Source organism: Bos taurus, chromosome 21 (assembly GCF_002263795.3).
Source record: "Bos taurus isolate L1 Dominette 01449 registration number 42190680 breed Hereford chromosome 21, ARS-UCD2.0, whole genome shotgun sequence".
Taxonomy (NCBI): Eukaryota; Metazoa; Chordata; class Mammalia; order Artiodactyla; family Bovidae; genus Bos; species Bos taurus.
Window position 1 is genome coordinate 17,417,142 of NC_037348.1, and position 20,117 is coordinate 17,437,258.

Below are 20,117 nucleotides of genomic sequence, written 5' to 3' on the forward strand. Positions count from 1 at the left end.
AGGTTACCATGAAGATGATGACTTTTATTCAGTGAACTCTTAGAACCGTCCTTTCTGATTCATTTTTTGATAGTTTTGGCTAATATGTGGGTGTTTTTTTTGGGGGGGGGTCATAAAATGACCACATTTTCAGGAGACCAAAAGCCTTTTTTTTTTTTTTAGGGAAGGGATTTGACCTACCAAAAACTGCAGGTTTAATTAGAGATATCCTAGACATGTGCTGCAAATACCCTAAAAAAGGCAGGCTCATAATATACATGTAAAGTACTCAGAGAGGCTTCCCAGGTGGCACAGATTCTTTGGTGGTAAGGAATCTGCCTGCCAATGCAGGAGACTCAAGAGATGTAGGTTCGATACATGAGTTGGGAAGATCCTCTGAGAAAGAGACGGCAACCCACTCCAGTATTCTTACCTGGAAAATCCCATGATCAGAGGAGCCTGGCAGGTACAGTCTGTGGGATCACAAAAGAGTCAGACACGGCTGAGTGACTGAACAAGAAAGTTGCATTACAATCTCCTGCTAGTGTCTACTGTACAGCAAAGTGCATCAGCTACATGTGGACACGTATCCCCTTCCTTTTGGTCTTCCTTCCCATTCAGGTGACCACAAAGAACTGAGGAGCGTTCCCTGTGCTAAACGGTAGTTGTCTACTTTATACACAGTAGAGTGTACATGTCCATCCGAATCTCCCAGTTCTTCCCACCTCCCCCTTTTATCCCCTTTGGTATCCACGCTTGTTCTCTGCATCTGTCTCTATTTCTGGTTTGCAAATAAGTTGATCTATAACATTTTCGTAGATTCCACATATATGCATTCATATATGAAGTTTTTCTTTTTCTGACTTACTTCACTCTGTTTGACACTCTCTTAAACCAATGCTTTTGCTTTAAAAAAATGGGGAGGACTATATGAGTCAAATGACTTCCTTTGTGAAAATCAAAAGGAAGTGTTTCTTCCCCTCTTCTGTAAGTCTGCAGTTTTTCAGTGGGGAAAAAAAGATAGCAATGCTGACCATTTTCCTCTCGTTAGAAGCAAAGCAAGACTTCAAACTCTATTTGAGGGATGACCCCTTTTCAGAAATTAGAGGCGCTGAATTTATTGCCAGCCAGTCATAACTGTCCATCTGCTAATTTTCTCCACATAGAGGCAGCAGCTGTCATTTCAGAAATGCTACAGTAGATAATAAGATGGGGTGCATTTCATCTTCAAATGCTTAAAACAAATCCCTAGGAAGAGCGACAGCAATTCCTCCGACTGCATGAATCGCTGATGTCATTAATGCAAAATGCTAAATGGACTTGAAGATTGGAAGAAAATGGATTTGCTTTAAAAGGAGCAGCACTCGAGTTAGGTGTTGTACTTGTTGTAATAATGTGAAATTGCAGAAATCTAGGAACTGCTGAAGCCATAAGTGCACACAGAGATACTCTCAAAACCACAGCCACGCAAAGAACACTGAATACAAATACATATGGGTTTCCCAAGTTCATGCCTCCTAGATAGACCTAAGGAATGCATTGTTGTCTCCGCCCCTGAAAAACCAGCAAAAATTTTCCCCGACTAATAGGAGAAAAGACTTGTTTAAGTCTCAAATGAGTCCAGTTTCTCCCCAAATCTGCACACCTAGTAGATCTTAGAAGCCATCCTTCCCTTGGTACAATTTAATGGCCTGCTTGGGACTATTAAATAGTCTGTTCAGCAATTTATATTGTTATATCCTTGCATTTTTTTTCCTCAGACAACATTTTATTTTTTATTGGAAATTGCTTTACGACATTGTATTAGTTTCTGCTATACAACAAAGTGGATCATCTATACATGTCCACATATCCCTCCCCCTGCAGCCTCCCCCACCATCCTGCCCGTCTAGGTCATCACAGAGCTGTGAGCTGAGCTCCTTGTTCTTTATAGCAGCTTCCCTCTAGCTTTCTGTTTAACACATGGTACTGCATATATGTCAATCCTACTCTCCAAATACGTCTCACCCTCCCCTTCCCACCATGTCCACACACTTACTCTCTGTGTCTGTCTCTATTCTCGCCCTGCAAACAGCCTCGTCTGTACCATTCCTTAGATAACTCTTTTTCTCTTCAGTCTCGTGGTTTCCACTCTTAAATGTGTTCAAGTCAGTTTGAATTTAAAAACTAACCACTGCCTCTTATTTGAAGTTCCCAGTCAAGATTCTTCTCCCTTCCAATCAAAGTGCATGCAGTTCTCTGATGATTATTCATAAGGAAAAGTGTTAGGATGAGATAAGGAATGAATGACCACAATCCAAGTGGTGCTTGGCATCCCTGAGCATTAGAGTTGAAGATGAAGATGTAGATACAGATAGAAGTAGAGATTATGCACGTGGATATAGATGTAGACATGGTCTGGACATAGACGGGTGGAGAAAGAGTTATGTAGTTTCTCCATGGAGATATCTAAAACAGAGATCGTTTCATTTAACCCTCAGAATAATCCTGAGAGGTAGGGTAGGAGTATCTGTATTCTTTTGCATATGACAGTATTGACTCTCAGAAGCCCCCAATCCCCTTATCTGGAGACAAAGCTGAGTTGAGACTCGATCTGTTTAACCAACACTCAGGCTTATTCTGATTGCAACACAAAACTCCACCTCGCCCCTACATTTGGAAGAACTGTTGTCTGGAATGGTATATCTGCCATTGTCAACCTCTGGGTTTTTTCCTTGTGGACATTGCTCTAGAATGTGATCTCTGTGGAACAGAAGGAAAGCAGAGGCAGAGAGAGTTGCATGGAATTGCTGGCTACTGGTCACAGAGAAAGCTTGCATTTTTATTGCAACAAACAGAAATACTTTTATGGGGCCTCTACTGATTTCATTACTTTTGATATTACAAAGAAAAAAAAAAAACAACCCAGGGTTGATGAGACTCCAGGTCAGGGCAGAATCACAGAGCAGTTAGAGAAAATTCTGAGGCTCTGGGATGTTGTGCTGGCAAGTACCTTGATTTGAGAAAAGAAATTCATTTAAACACAGCAGATAGGCTTAGGAGAAAGTCTGGGACGCTGGCTTCTTTCTATTGCTATTTGCTTCTTTCGAAAGATTTGCTTTGTATTTTATCTTCATCCTTGGTCGCCAGGCAGAAACCCTATTTCTAAATGTCATTGCTATTAAAAAGAGGATGTTGGGGGATGTAAAGCAAGGAAAGAATAAAAGTCATAGAGGAAGATGCAACAAACCTACCATTTCTCAAGTCAAAATATTTTAATGGTGAAATCAGGATAAATGATTAATCTAAAGATTTTCTGTTTCCAGCAAGCTGTAACAGGGCCTGACAAGCAGCAGGAAACTAATATTTAAAGATAATTTCAGAAACATGAGATTAGAAAGTGCTGAAAGGAGGAGGCTGAACCTTTTTCCTTCCACCTCCAAGATTTATTAAAAATAGTGTTTTTTCTTTGAACAGAAAAAGTATCTGATTCTACATTTAAATGTTAGTACATTTTTCACTCCAAAGTATTTACTAATACCAACTCTGACACAGTTACTATATTTGGGTCTACATGGTAACAAAGAAACTGTTTCTGTCCCCAAGGAAGCTTACAGTTTAACAACAAAGGTGAAAGAAACAAAAGTAAATGGAATAAAAACCATTCAAAAAGATTCTATGAGAACTCTGAGGATGGTGTTGCAATATATTTAGTAGCAGGAGAACATAAGGGTCTGGGGATCAGGGAAAGTTTCCCTGAAAAACTGACCCCTGAATGTTGAAGAGGTAAGGGATGAAGATTTGGGGAGTCCTGGCAATGAGACCAGCAGGCACAATTTCTCAGGGAGAGTGGTGTGCAGTTTGATTAAGTTGAAGCACAGAAGGACAAGGGCAGGACATCACTGGTGGCTCAGTGGTAAAGAATCTGCCTGCCAATCCAGGGGATGTGGGTTCCATACTACTGAGCAGCTACGTCCACGCGCCACAACTGCTGAGCCCACGTGCTGCAGCTACTGAAGCCGGGACACAGAGAGCCTGTTCTCTGCAGAGAAGCCACCAGGATGAGAAGCTCTCGCACAGCAATGAAGAATAGCACCCTCTCACTGCAACTAGAAAAAGCCTGAGCAAAGCAGCAGACTCAGGGCAGCCAAAAATAAATAATTTAATAAAATTATGTTTTCAAAAAGAGAAGGACAAGGGCAGCAGGGGGTGGTAGTAGGGATCCGGGTAGGGAGGTTGGGAGGACTAGATGATGGAGATGCTGCTCTGCTTCCTCTTAATCTCTGGTACCTTGATTGTCAGCCTATTGAATAAATAACATCTCAGCAGGACTTCTGGTTGCCTCCCTAGAGAAGGGGCGGCCATTGGTAATCACTGGTGGACCCGGGCTTTTAAGGTTCCCTTTACCCACCACCCAGCATCTCGGCTTCCTTCTCTCTGAATTGCAGTCACTGTTCTCGCTAACCAGCTGTGTTACCTTTGTAGAGAGACTTGATACTTTCAAATGGGAACATCCTCTTTTCCCAAATGAGGACAAGTATGATTTTTGAGCTCATTTCTAGAGCTAATAATCCATGATGATGTATCTGAAAATGACCCTCCAGCTCTCTGAGTAAATGTCAAGTTTTCTGTGGCATCTATATGGATAGGGTGGAGTTAACGTGTTAGGAGAAAGACCCTATGCTGTTTCTCGGAGGGAAACAGATGTGGATGGAAAGCCTAAGTCTGTTAGGTGGTTTGGGGGCATTTATTTAACCATTTCTAAGTGTCACTGTCTTCACTGGGGTGCAATAATATCCACTTGGCAGAATTACTGGGCCAGCTAGAAAGAGCATATGTAACATGCCCAGCATGATATATTGATCTCAACTTATTATTAATAATGATTATTTGTGGAACTGGAGAGTCTAGAGAAATTTATTGAACTTGTTCTCCTCAGAAGTAGGTAGCGGAGAACAATATTTCCCAAACTTCATCTTCAAACTCTGGTGACCCTGACTCAAGTTAAATATGGTTTCCAGTTCTCTGGGGAGCTGTGAATAATCACGACAATTGGGATCTGCATCTTTCTGGGCATCTTCAGTGGATGCCAATTGAGCAGAAGTCAGAAGGAAGTTGGATTCATTAGTTTAATTGTCTTGTCGAGCTTTATTTTCTCAAGTTATTTTCTTCTAAATGTGTATTTATTTGCTTGTTGTTGGTTCCCGCAGTCACAGATGCTCACTGAGAGGGGAGGACTTGAACAGACAGTGGCTGTCTCCCAGCGCTCATCTCCAGCCCACAATCTACCATGCCAAAGGACTCCTCCACTACCTGGGCAGCATTGGTCGGAGTCCCATGGTGAGTCACTTCCTTCTGCTTCCACACTCTTGGCTGGTTCCCCCCACCTTCTGGGTACAGAGTACTTTCTGTTCAGGCAGGAAAACCAGACACAAGCCTAAGACCTGTGTATGACAAGCTGTAATGGGGGCATATTCATTTCCTAAGGCTGACATAGCAGAATACCACAAACTGTATAGATTAAAAAAAAGACAAAACAGCAGCCTATCTTTCACACTTCTGGAGACTAGAAGTCTGGAAATTAAGATGTCAGCAGCCCCTAATGTCTCCAAAGACTCTGGGAAAGAAGCCTTCATTGCCTCGTCCTAGTTTCTGGTGATTGCCAGCAGTCCTTCGCATCCTTGGCTCATGGGAGCACAGCTCCAATCTCTGCCAAATTTCTCCTTTCTTAGCATAGCAGTCACTGGACTAATGTGTACATGCTCAGGCATGTCTGACTCTTTGTGACCCCATGGACTGTAGACCACCAGGTTCCTCTGTCCGTGGGATTTCCCAGGCAAGAATACTGGAGTGGGTTGCTCTTTCCTTCTCCAGGGGACCTTCCCAACCCAGGAATCAAATGTGCATCTCCTACATTGGCCGGCAGATTCTTTACCACTGAGCCACCTGGGAAGCCCACAGTGAACCAGGGCCCACCCTAATTCAGTATGGGCTCCTCTTAACTTGGTTACATCTGCAAAGAATCTTTTTCCAAATAAAGTCACATACATAGGTACTGGGAATTAGGGATTGAGAGTATCTTTTTGGGAAACCATTTAACTGGCAACAAGAGCAAACTAGGAGTTCAATATTCATTGCTGAAAACCGGGCAAAAAATTGCATTTCATCCCATTTCCTGGGTCTTTAGTTTTTTTTCCCAGTTATTCATCAAGAAGGAAAGTGTATATGTCTCATTAAATAGTAAAATTTTCTCTAGATGTTCAGATTCGTATTCAACTAGCACTTATTAAGTTCCAAAGATGATTCTGTCACCATTCTAGGCACCTTCACGTGTAGGCTTTTCTCTCGAGCTTATAGTAAATGTGCAATTGATGAAAAACAACATTCAGAGGCTTAGGCTCAAGATAAGATAGGAGGTAATACTAGCCACATAACTGTATGAAAGTAATCATTTATGGACTACAAACTATGAACATATCTATCTGCAAAAGTGCAGAGGGCATATGTACAGATTTAGAGTGCTTACCTCACTGAAGGAGCTTAAACTAATTTGCAGAAGCTCACACATGGACCAATTCAAACAATCATCTCCACCATTAACCACTTTTTGACCATATACTATATGATTAAAACAGTGGCACATTCAATGAGTATCCAGTGAAACAATGGATGAATATCTAATTTAGAAGCTGACTTGAACCTCAAAAACATTAAGAGGTCAGATGATGTCCTTGGGATCACCAGGAAGTAGAGTTGATCTGGCTTTCTACCCTGCAACCCCTTCTCTCTTCATCACTTATTCTTTGAGGGGATGTGTTAAGTCCAGGTGTCTGCTCCCAGGGCAGTTGTATGGACAATGCTTAATTCTCCATCTATGACGTGTGATCACAGGTAGAATGTTGTCAGACAAGGACGCTCCCCTGAGCCACCAGGGTTTTTAGTGAGGGTCGTTATATATTGGCTGCACTGTGTCTTTGTTGCTGCTACGAAGGCTTTCTCTAGTTTTGGCAAGTGAGGGCTACTCTCTAACTGCCGCGTGCGGGCTTCTCATCGTGGTGGCCTCTCCTGTTGCAGAGCGTGGGCTCTGGGTGCACGTGCTTCAGTGGTTGTGGCGCGGGAGCCAAGTTACTCTGAGACATACTGGGATCTTCCCGGCAACGGATCAATCCCTTATCCCCCGCATTGGCAGGTGGATTCTCAACCACTGAGCCGCCAGGGAAGTCCTCAGGAGTCATTTTGTAGCCCTGGTGTCCATGCAGCTAATCTTAGTCTCCAGGCTCTTCAGAGGTCAAGCTTTGTGGCCCAAGAACCCCACCATATATCACATGGTATCAACCTTCTAACGTGGCCCAAGGTCCCAGGTAAAGAAAGACACTCTTATCTATCAGGATATTCCACAGATGTCAAGGTGAGCTCCCAGGAGCCAGTCCAGGGTCAGACCTTTCTTTGGAGAATATAGGGTTTACATGCTTCAGGCTTGTTGAGTCAGTGCTTTATTGCAAAATGACAAAGCACATGCTTTTCCCTTAAGAACACTTATTCTACATTGGTCAAAATGTGCCATGTTTTCATGCTACCTCACATTCTCCATCCAAGGAGACGCTGTAATCTGCTGTCTGCCCTCTAGAAGTAACTTCATGGCCTGCATATGTGTGCTCAGTCCTGTCCAACTCTTTGCCCCATGAGCTGTAGCCTGCCAGGCACCTCTGCCCATGGAATTTTCCAGGCAAGAATACTTCAGTGGGTTGACATTTTCTACTCCAGGGGATCATCTACCCAACCCAGGGATTGAACCTGTATCTCCTGCTTGGATTCTTTATCACTAGCACCACTTGGAAAGTCCCTACCCAGGGCCTCGTGCATAGCAGAGCCCCAATCTCAAAGTCAAGATCTTGAAAAGTGTCTCTCTAAGTAGGAAGCCTCAGCCTCTGGGTGGAGAGAGAGAGAGACTTACAGAAAAAGAGTTTCCACCCTGATACACATTTTAAGCATACACACATTCTATCCGTAACAAACAGGATTCCTCTCCACTCTGACAACCTCTAATTGAAGAGCAGAACATTTATTTTAAAGCATGGTAGGTGAAAGCCTTGTTTAAAAATATAAATAAACATTAATTAACTGTAAACATGACAGTCACAGATTCGTTTCCTGCTGGGACCATCTGAGAGGTGGGTGAGAAACAGCTGAGCGCTAGATGCTGTTCGTAGCATTACAAAGCTCTCCTTTAGGGCCAACATCAACTTTCAGTTACCTGTGTGGCTATATTTAAGCAGCCTTCTGCTGACAGCAGAAGCACTGCCACTCACTCAGTACTCAGGCCTGTCCTTTACCTGGAAGTCTTCCACTGAGTCAAGATTGTCTCTTGTGCTACATGGTTGTAAATTAACAGTAACTCCACACAAACACTGACTCTTATGGAAATATTTCTGAAAGCATTAGGAAGCCCATTTCTGGTGGTTAGGAGGTTCTACCTGCTCTAGATGGTACTGAGACATTTGCATATTGGCAGGTAGAATAATATAAACTCCTGGGACTAATGAGAATGCAGGAGATGGGGAGAAAGCAATGTCATGATACTTCTGGAGCTTGCAAAAGACCATACAGTTCATTCAGTTTATAAGCAATACAGCCCTTTTCATATATTGTTTCATCCATTCACTGATTCATCCATCTACCCTTCCATCCATTCATCCATCCATCTTTTCATCCATCCATTCATCCATCCATCCAGGCAGTCATCCATTTGTCTACTCATTTACATCATGTGTATAATAATTGTGCCAAGTGCCAGAAGGTACCTTTTCTTTAAGGAGTTGTATAATTTCTTTGGTAGAAAGTGGAGTCAAGTCTGTGAAGAAACCCATGTAGTAAAAAATGAAACAAAGTTTGTCAGTAAAAACTAAAACCAAGGTTCGTGTGAGTTGTAGGAACACAAATGAGGGCTTGAGTAACTTTCCCTTAAGGTTATGGAAATGCTAGAGACTGAAGATGCCGTTTGAGTTGTACTTGAATGATGAGTAAAGGTTTTTCTTGCACTCACAATAAACTAGTAGAGAAATATCCTTTCTTTAGATGTCTACAAGCCTGATTATGGACTCTTTTATCTTCTTCCTTGTGAAATTGAAGACTTGGTGGGATTTCTGTGTCTGAAGGTCACCAGACGGAGCAAAAGAAAGGAAGCTTTATTAACTAATGGCATAGCTCTCACATCACGCTGATCTTATGTTCCCTTTCCTATCGTCCTGAACTTCCATTTTATGTCTCTCTTGCCTGTTAGAAGATCAGGAAATATGCTGCAGATGTTGGATCCAAAAGCCCAGAAACACACGCTATTGGCATATTTATACACCGGAATGCAATTCAACAATAAAAACTTAAAGACAGTAGCAATCAACTACAGATATACTCAAAAACACAGACCAATTTCAGGAACATGTTTAGTGAAATAAGTTAGACATTAAGAAGCACATATTCTATGCTTCTATTTATACAAAGTTTAAGATGAGTTAGACCAGAACAGTGGTTTCCTCTAGAAGGAGATTCAATAAAAGGGGCCAGGAGGGAACTTTCTAGATTAGTGGAAATTGTTCTATATTTTGAATGAAGAGTCAGTTACAACAAAACTCATTGACTCAAAACTCTTTCAAGTTCTGTACTTGTACATACTTCCATTTCCATTTATTTTAGAATTAACGAAATCAAAGCAAAGTCACAGAGCTTTGAAATGTAGCTAGGAGATAAAGGAGGATGTTCAAAGTAAAATTGACCAGCACAAAGGCGTGTGAGTCAATTTAGGGGAGATTATCTTTGCCAGAACAGAGTAGAGAGGCTGAGAAGATTTATCAGAAATCAGAAGGCTCCAGTCAGAGGAGAGGTATGTAAGTGGAGAAGCCCAGAAGAGCAGACAGCCTTAACAATCAACTAGTGGGAGGCACTGAAATGTTCATCTTCCAGGAGCTCCACACAGGGGTCAGGAGACATGCTGCACTGGGGCAGTAGGACACGGCTTTGGGGAGAGGAGGAAAGCTGAGGCTCCAGCAAGCTCCGAGGAGCCGAGACCAGCAGTGTCTTCTGAAGAGCTGTGCTGTAGCTGCTTGGTCTCTGTCCTGCTGCAGAGCATCTGGACTTCAGAATTAGGAGAGGTATCAGTTTCCATCCCCCTGGCTCTTGCTGTGTGCGTGCGTGCATGCTCAGTCATGTCTGACTCTTTGCAATCCCATGGGCTGTAGCCCGCCATGCCCCTCTGTCCATGGGACTTCCCAGACAAGAATTTGAATACGTGTTGGTAAAGAGATTGCAGTGCTCCGTGAGCAGCTCATTGATTTCCATTTACCACTCACACAAAATAGGCTGCCTTCTTCCAGGGGACAGGGAGGGCGTATTTGGGGTTTATCCTTCTCTGGGGCCCAATGAAACAGAACTTTCAGCTACTAACATTATTTTACTGGTCTTATTCTGTCCCTCTGGCATATGTTTTTAGTTCATCAGCTTCTTTTTAAAAAAGGCACGGAAGTAGAGGACAAGAAGAAATGGCATGTCCCTTCCTAAATCCTTGTCTCCAAGGACCTAAGGATACACTGTACACACAATTTATTTTATCTGCACTCTATTCTTCAGAAGTAGCAAAGGAACATGTGTTACAGTTACTTATTTTCTTTGACTCAGGCTAAGGTACTGAATCTAGAATTCTCCTATTTTTGTATTTGAGGATAAAGTAGGGGAAAAAATCCCCTTCCAAAAAGGAAACAAGCAACAGAAAACATGGAGGTCCTGGGTAAAAAAAAAAAAAAAATTATAATAATAATTTGATCCCATATTTTTTTATTTAAAATTGTTCCCGTGATACCAGAATAAAGATTAAGTAATGAGTGGCTATGTGCTAGTCATTTAACCTCCTTTAACTTTAGCACAATGCTAAGTTGAACCTCATTTGTAAATTTGAATGAAAGCCTCCTTTCAGGAATTTTATACTGATTAAACATGTATGTCATGAACCTTAACAGTATGACTGGCCCATATCAAACATTTAAGTAAACCGCAGAGATTAAAATCATTATTAGTTCCCAGAACGGAGCTACATCCAAAACAAAGCCACACTTTAGACTGCATGATGTTGCATTAATGTACATGGGCTTTGTCAATGTAATTGAGCTATTTTAGAAAGAAGGACATTAAAATAACCTAACTCTGGAATGGCGGAAAACTTCCAGCAGCATTTTATAATATTTAATAAAGGGTCCCACTGTGAGAAATCTCATAACCCATTAGTTACTGATGCCTTCTGCTGAGTTAAATGGGAAAATTTTCACCCCAAATTAGCCACTGGAGGTAGACAAAGCTGATGTGTAAGTAAGGCTGCTTTTCTAAGACCGTGTTGGAACTTTCACCCATAATGGCCCAATTTAAGTGAAAATCTCTCACTCTAGGAAAGAGAAAAGAACATCAGATCCTCTTTCAGTTGTGTTTCTGTATTTGCTCAGTCCTATCCAACATTTTGTGACCTCGTGGACTGTAGCCCACTAGGCTTCTTTCTCTGTCCCTGGAGTTCTCTAGACAAGAATACTGGAGTGGGCTGCCATTTCCTCTTCCAAGGGATCTTTCTGACCCAGAGATCAACCCTGCCTCTCTTGCATCTCTTGCATCTCCATCATTGGCAGGCAGGTTCATTACCAGCTGAGTCACTGGGGAAGCCAACCCTCACCCTCACCTTGCCTCTTTTAGGTATTGATAGGAATAAATTCTGCACGTGCCCCCTGTGGTTAGCCTCAGACATGAATGGTGTTGCTGACAACTCAGATGAATCTCTTGCTAAGAAGAGATCACACCTGTCAGTAAAAGGACTGGGAAATCTGGTCTTGCAAACAGGGTTCTTGGATAACTAAGCACTCCACTAATAGCATTTCTCTCCTAGAGAGGTTTACTCTGCTCAAGAACTTGGGCTGAATGTTGTCTGCAAAATATTGTACTCAGGCTGGAATCTCCAGGGCTATAGTGAGACTTGTTTGGTTTAATTGGAAGCATCGTGGTTTTGGATTTCCATCACATTCCCCAGCATTAGCCTCCTTCGAGCTTCAGCCTTGCCTTCATTTTCTTGTGGCAAGGGTATAAATTATGTGGAGGTCTTGCTGCCAGGAAGCAGGAACAAGACCCAGATGTCAGGAATGGAAAACACAGCAGCTTAAAGCTGGCAGAAAGAGCAGTAAACAATCAGGAACAGCGGAGCCATGGGAGTAGGGGAATGGCTAGGAGAGATGGGCTTGAGATGAGGGGGGAGTAACCTCTGGAACAAGGTTCCCAATTAGCTTATAGAGGACCCAGGGTGGGACCAAGGAATGGAGGGAAAGATGGTGAAGGTGTGTGAGCAGCATAGTAATGGGGCCCTCAACAGCCTCTTTGCTGAGCAAGAAATGATGGAACACACGTTTGCATGAATTAAATTAACCTTGCAATTTAGTTCAGATAGGAATTCATGGGAAAAGGTACTAGGGAGACGCATGGGAGTCTGATTTCAAAATCGTAATCCAATCCACAGTATACACTTGGCTGATGAAGAAAGTGAGGCATAAGGGACTCAGTTTAGCTCAGGGTGAACAAGTGTAAGACTAACCACTCTGGCTCAAAGAAAACAAAACTTAACTAAACGAGAGCTTCAGATCTATGTCTCTCCCAAGTCCCTTGCCTTGGGGAAAAGCACATCATATTGCCTATTTACGTAATCAGAATTTAGGTATCATTCTTAACCTCTTCCTCACTAAGCCTGTGAATCCATTTAGTCTCTAATTCCTATAGATTTTACTTTCTTACTCTCTCGCCAAACATCCTTTGTATCCATACTTACATTTTCTCCCTTAAAGTAAGCGTTTGCCCTCTCTTGTGCCTGGTCTCAGGCCCTGCAATTCATTCTTTGTTGTTTTTTTGTTTGTTGTTTTGAAGTGGATGATTTATAAAGTCTGTATTGAATTTGTTACAGTAGTGCTTCTTTTTTTTTTTTTCTTTTTTCATTTTTTAAAAATGTTTTGGTTTCCTGGCCCTCAGGCATGTGGGATCCTAGCTCCCCAACCAGGGATCGAACTCATACACCCTGCATCAGAAGGTGAAATCTTAACTACCGGGCCACCAGGGAATGTCGCTTTGCTCAGTCGCATCCAATTCTTTGTGACCCCATGAAACTGTAACCCGCCAGACTCCTCTGTCCATGGAATTCTCCAGGCAAGAGTACTGGAGTGAGTAGCCATTCCCTTCTCCAGGGAATCTTCCTGGATTAGGGATTGAACCTGGGTCTTATGCATTGCAGGTAGGTTCTTTACCATCTGAGCCAACAGGGATGCCCCCTGCCAGGGAAGTCCTCCTGCAATTCCTTCTTACTCCAGTTCTGGTGACCTGAGTGCATGACTCCTCTTTACCACAATACTGATGGCTCCTTCCCCACCGTTGGGAAAATGTCCAAACATCCTGCAATGATAAGCATGCACATCAGGGATCTGATCACTGCCCACCTCTGCCTGTCCCCAGGATCCACTCTCTTTCAGTCTATAGTCTTATTCTGAGTGATTGCAGTTCTTCATGTGCATAGTCATTTCTCATTTTTCCATTTGCTTGGACAGCTCTCCTTCAGTGGAGCTCATCTTAGGTATCACCCCCTAAAGAATCCCAGGACCACCACATCATACACTTCAGGGGTGCCGTTCCTTAGAGTGCATGGTGGAAGACACCCCAGGAGTTGTGCAGCTTGTCTTTATTTGGGTTCCCAGAGGAACTGTGTGTCTTTCTCCTCTGACAGTAATATGTTCACCTATTGTGGTGCTGGAGAAGACTCTTGTGAGTCCCTTGGACTACAAGGAGATCAAATCAGTAAATTCTACAGAAATCAACCCTGAATGTTCACTGGAAGGACTGATGCTAAAGCTGAAGCTCCAGTACTTTGGACACCTCATGCGAAGAGCCAACTCATTGGAAAATACCCTGATGCTGGAAAAGATTGAGGGCAGGAGGAGAAGGGGGTGACAGATGGTTGGATGGTATAATCAACTCAATGGACATGAATTTAAGCAAACTCCAGGAGATAGTGAAGGAGAGAGGAGCCTGGCGTGCTGCAGTCCGTGGGGTCGCAAAGAGTAGAATATGACTTAGCAATTAACAGCAACATTCACTTGTGGGATCATCCCAGTAAAACTGCTCCTGGAAAAGGCAATATCGACCTAAAAAGTGTTTTAAAACATGAAGTCTGGATGAGAGCGAACGCGGGTTCAATTACTTGTTCACATACTTAATAGTGGTGTGAGCTTGAGCAAGCCTAGGCAAGTTACTTTTTTTTTTTTTTTCCTGCAATTAAGTTTTCAGCTGCAAAATAGGAGATAATTATAGCACCTACTTCATCATGAGATAATCTATATTAAATGTTTAGCACAGTATCTGAATCATTGTAAGTCTCCAATAAATTAACTACTGTTGTTCTTGTCATTGTTATTGAGGGCACTATTGCCTTATATTAAAATTTTAATTTCTTCTGCCACAGTGCAGGCACCCAGCAAATATTTGTTGAATCAATTGATGAATAAGCAAGATAGGGCCATTTATTAATGCATGGATATTAGAGTGTCATGACTGGGCACATTTCCCACTTACCTATTACAGATTTTTACTGAAAGGAAGTAGATGAGTATTAAGTCATCCAATCAGAAAGAAAAAAGCTTCTTTAACTGAAATAACTTGATAATTGTCTTGTAATTGCCCCCTGCAATGTAGAGTAACACATGTTTCCTATAACTAACGTGCCTTTATTTTTAGGGATGTCATTTGAGCAATAAGTAGATCAATGTCTCCATCTCCTTTATTTTCAATCTTGAGGGGCCACTAGAACTCCTAGGGCAGAGTGGAGCTCATTCCAACAGGTGCAGAGGTCTATAATTTATCATTTATGTCAGCTTTCAGAATCTGAAGGATCAGAAAAAAATAAAATTCTTTTTTTTCCAGTTGAGTTCGGCAGCTAAGGAGCACCTGTCACCACAGAGGCATAGCTTCTGGTTCAGCTGAGAAATCTGTTGCTAAGACACAGCCCTAATTTGTTTGCACACTTTTCATGAGAATGGTGGGTGTTTATTCCCAGGGAGAAACTGAGGCGTGAGAGAGAAAACTTGGCGGGAAATTCATGATGGCAGAAGATCACACCTTGAACAGTTATTTGATCGGTTCCTTTAGAGGCTTTCAAAGCATAGCCCCATGTCCGGCGGCATGAGTATCCCCTGGGGTTGTTAGATATGCACGTTCCTGGGCCTCACCCAGACTTGCTTCAGTAGCCACATTGCTGGGGAGTGGGCCACCGTCTATGATGCAACCAGTCCTCCAGGTTATTCTGTTGCTTCATGGCGTGTCAGACCCTCCGCTCTAGACTCGAGACGCATGCAGTGGATCTAAACCCTGGCTACACGTTTAGAAAAACCTGGAAAACTTTTAACAATCCCATCACCCTGGTGTCACTGCAGACCAATTAAATCAACATCTTTTGAGGTGCGCTCCAGGCATTGATATTTTTACAATCTCCTTAGGAGATTCCAGTGCACAGACAGGATGGAGAAGCACTGGCCTGGGGGATTTTTATTTTTATTTTTTTTGCAAACAACGGAAACCTGCTTAAGTAAACCAAGGTGGCAATTTTGAACAAGTCGAATAATGTCTAACCAGAGCTGGAAAACACCCAAACCCTAGACACATCTTCTGTCAATCTCTCATTTTCTCCTTCTGTGGGCACATTTTCTGGTTTCTGCTTTTCTCTGCACATTTGCCTAATTATCTCAGCCTTTACAACCCAACTTATTCTGCTCATTCACTGTTTCTCCGCTGCTTTTTCATTATTTTTGTCTTGTCATTGGACTGACTCCCTCCTCGCAACTCTGTATGGAACACCCACAGCTCAATGATATCTAGAAGCTGGAGAGATTTTATTTTCGCCTAAGATTTTAACTTGAAGCTATCAGTTAAGGATTCCTCCCTCCCCCAATAATAAAATTCCTTTTTTATTTTTAAGAGAAAAAAATACCTAAAATACTTCTCTGCTAACAGGAAATTCACAATGCAATTAAAAAATTTCCCCCAATAAAATAGTAGCTTTTTGAAGAAAAAGTAAAAGTTAATGTGCTAGTCTGTCAGTTGATCCCAACTCTTTTCGACTTCATGGATTGTAGCCTACCAAGCTCCTCTGTCCATGCAAAGAATACTGGGCTGAGTAGCCGTTCCCTTCTCCAGGGGAATCTTCCCCACCCAGGGATCAAATCCAGATCTCCCACACTGCAGGCAGATTCTTCACCATCTGAGCTACCAGGGAAGCCCAGTAGCTTCCTCTTATTTAAAATTAAGAGAGAGAGGGAGAAGAGAAAGAAGGTAAATTTATCGAGAATATCTTCAAGTCCTTTAGTTCTTAAAACTCTCACCTCATAGATGACTCCAACCACCTTGACTCCAGATATCGGTCCTGACATCTCTGAATTCTTCCCTGCTTACATAGCCCATCAACTACCACACCTTATCAGTTCTGATCTACTCTTCAAGAATTAGTTTTCATCTTCTCCCATTATGACTGGGCAGACCATCTACCTATTTGCCTTTTTTAATCTTTCTTATGTATGCGTGTTTATTTATGGCTCCATGCATGCACCCTGCATGTTCTGGGTCATTCCTGGTGTCAACAGCTTCTTATTCAATCAGTAAACAAAAGGACTTCATCAGATACCAGAAAACAGGCTCATCTCATCTAATTTCTCAACCAACAACATTGTTGATAGCAATTTATCTGGCCTTAGCTAAACTATTTCCAGAGAACAGAAGTTTTTAAAAGTGTGACACTGCATTGCAGGACATCTCTAACCATTGAAAGTTATTTCTTGCTGATAATTAATATTCAGCAACTGAAATCTACTTCCATGGTACATATTCTCCTTCCTTTTGCCTTCCTCTGTCATTTGAAATGATAGCAAGTATATTTATTCATGCTTCAAATGGGAGAATTTATAAATTTGGAGGGCTTCTCAAGACCCTACTGAGCTTTTTTCCCGCCTAGGGTAAGCATCTCCAGTATAGTTAGTTGATCTGTGTTTCTGTGTGCATGAATGCTAAGTCCCTTCAGTCGTAGCCCACCAGCCTCCTCTGGCCATGGGGTTGTCCAGGCAAGAATACTGGAGTGGGTTGCCATGCCCTCCTCCAGGGCATCTTCCTGACCCAGGAACTGAAACCCAAGTCTCTTATGTCTCATGGACTGGCAGGTGGGTTCTTTACCGCTAGTACCGCTTGGGAAGCCTGATCTGTGTTTATAAACATTCCCATTTCCCTGACTTTCTGATTTCAATTTACTGAGGCATCCTGGCTTGTTTTTAAATGCCACACTCAGAAGTGAAAAGCACTGTATTAGATATAAATTGACCAGTGTGAGGTATATCAGACTGATTGCTCTCCTAAGGCATGACCACTTTAACTTCTCCAGAAGCAATTTATGATTAATTTTGACATCCATGGCTACTGATTCATTTTGAGCAAACTGTCATTTAAAACCTCCAAATCTCTCATTCAAAACCTACTGCTACGCTGAACGTCTCTTTCCTTTTGCCACTGTTTGCGTCTAATTGTAGGAGCTGCATTTATTCTACTTTAAGTGTTTTAGTTTCCACGAATTCTGCTCCTTTTGCCACTTATCATTTCCGCTCTTACTGTGCTTTCACTCATTCAAGGTCATTATTACCCTTTTGTGCATATGTATGTAGTAGCTTCAGTTGTGTCCAACTTCTTGCGACCCCATGGACTGTAGCCCACCAGGCTCCTCTGTCCATGGGATTCTCCAGGCAAGAATACTGGAATGGGGAACACATGTATACCTGTGGCGGATTCATTTCGATATTTGGCAAAACTAATACAATTTTGTAAAGTTTAAAAATTAAAAAAAAAAAAAGAAAATATATTGCTGATTATTTTCTGTATTAAACGAGGCAGACTATTTCTGTTTTCAAAGAAAAAATTCCCCTTGTGCAGGTATGTGTTTAATCCCTTAAGCGAGTTAATGAGATCTTTATAATTCAATTTTTCCTGTTTTCTAATATATTCTGAATTTTACCTAATTGTATATTAATATTTAAATGACATAAAACTTATGAAAAAATTTAGAAACAGGCTTTTAATATGTTAAATCTTTTGAAACTGATGGAATATGTTAAACTGTACTAAATATTGTGGATTCATGTCATTTCTCTTTAGTTATGGACATGATAATGAACAATAAACTTTGGTAGGAAAAAAAAAAAAGAATACTGGAGTAGATTACCATGCTCTCCTCCAGGAGATCTTCCTGACCCAGGGATGGAACCCATGTCTCTTATGTCTCCTTCATTTGCAGGCAGGTTCTTTACCACTAGCCCAGCTAAGAAGCCCATTCTTCCCTCAGTTATCCTCAATTCTGTATCATTAGCAAATTTGACAAGCACCTTCAGTTACCTATGCTGGGTACTTAACTTATTACATAAAGACTACATTTCTAGAAACTAAGGAACAAATGTGAGGAAATACCTCAACAAAATTCTGGGACTTCTGTCTCTTTGAATCACAGACGTGTGTATGCATCCTATTTTAGTGTTAAGTACACAGATTACACCTCTACAGCTTGGTAAATTCTCACAAAATGAACATACCATGTAACTGTCAAGCAAACCAAGAGACAGAACACCACACACAACCCAGACACCAGGCCATAATGTAATGTCCTCCTACCCTCAAGCATAGACGTTATTCTAACTTCTTTCAGTGTAATAGTTTTGCCTGTTTTTGAATGCCATATAAGGAAATCATACGGCTGTGCTCTTTCACATCTAGCTTGTTCTTGCATTCTCAATCCTGGATGGTATTTTGTTGAATGATTATAGCACAATTTATTAATCAATTCTACTGCTTACAGATTTAGGCTAAGAAAAATAATGCTGCTGTGTATGGGTTGGCCAAAATTTTTGTTTAGGTTTTTTCCTTAAGATGGTACAGAAAAACCCGAATGAACTTTTTGTTCAACCCAATATATTCTTGCTATCTTCTTGTGCCCAATGTATGTATTTCTGTTGGGCAGGTTCTATAACACGTGTATATTCAGCTTTAGAAGACATTCCCAAATTGTTTTCTATAGTAGCAGTATGGCGACATAGTCCCACAAGCTGGGTTTGAGAGTTCCACTTCTGCTGTTTTCTTTTCATGATGTTACGAGTCCTAATAACACATAGATGCAGTCGCGTCTCACTGTGGTTTTATATTTCCTTGATATCGATTGAGGTTGAGTACATTTTCATTTGCTTAACAGCCATTCGGAACTTCTTTTTTTGTCCATTAATTGTTGTTTTCTTATTGATACATGTATACATTCTCGATGAATCACTTGTTGGATATCTATCCGCTCGTATATTATTTCACTCTTTGGTTTGCCTTTTCACATTTCTCCTGGTGTTTTTGCTTCAAAAGAAATTCTCAATGAAATGTATCTAGTTTTTTAATGTTTTTATTTATTTTTAGTTCTTATTTTTGTCCTCGTTAAGAACTCTTTCCCAGCTCCAAGGTCATACGTAGTAACCTATGTTACCCTGAAGTGACTTTATTATTTTATCTTCCATGTTAGGATCTATAATTTATGTGGATACTTTTTAACATATTATGAGGATAAATATATACTTCTATTTTTCTATATATTTTACCTGGGGATTCAAGCCTCCTAAAACCATCCTTTCCCACTGCACCAGTGTGTGAACTCTGTCATGAATCAAGTGACTGTGAGACTCTCCTTGGAATATCTACTTTTCTCTATTGATCAATTTATGTATTATTTTACCAATAATAATGTCTGTTATTCTTATGAGTTTCATGCTTTTATGCTATTTTAAATACTGTTTTCCAAGGTTTTTTGTGATCCACACAGTCAAAGGTTTTAGTGTAGTCAATGAAATAGAAGTTAAGTGATTTTCTGGAATTCCCTTGCTTTTTTTATGATCCAGCAAAAGTTGACAATTTGGTCATTTCATATTTCATGGCATATAAAATACTGTTTTAAACTTTAGGCTTTTTGGGTACATTTATAGTATTTATAAATGCACTTGATTTTTATATGTTGACATTCTTACCTGCAATTTTGCAATAATTTGTAT

General features: G+C 41.2%; 1 protein-coding gene across 1 annotated transcript in view; it reads left to right on the forward strand.

Moving 5' to 3' along the window:
* AGBL1 (AGBL carboxypeptidase 1) overlaps positions 1-20,117 on the forward strand; it is a 939,272-nt gene that overhangs the window by 502,806 nt on the left and 416,349 nt on the right. Inside the window, exon 19 of the mRNA XM_015459153.2 lies at positions 5,169-5,298. Within this exon, the coding sequence (XP_015314639.2) occupies positions 5,169-5,298 (130 nt within the window). The remainder of the gene's footprint in view (positions 1-5,168; positions 5,299-20,117) is intronic.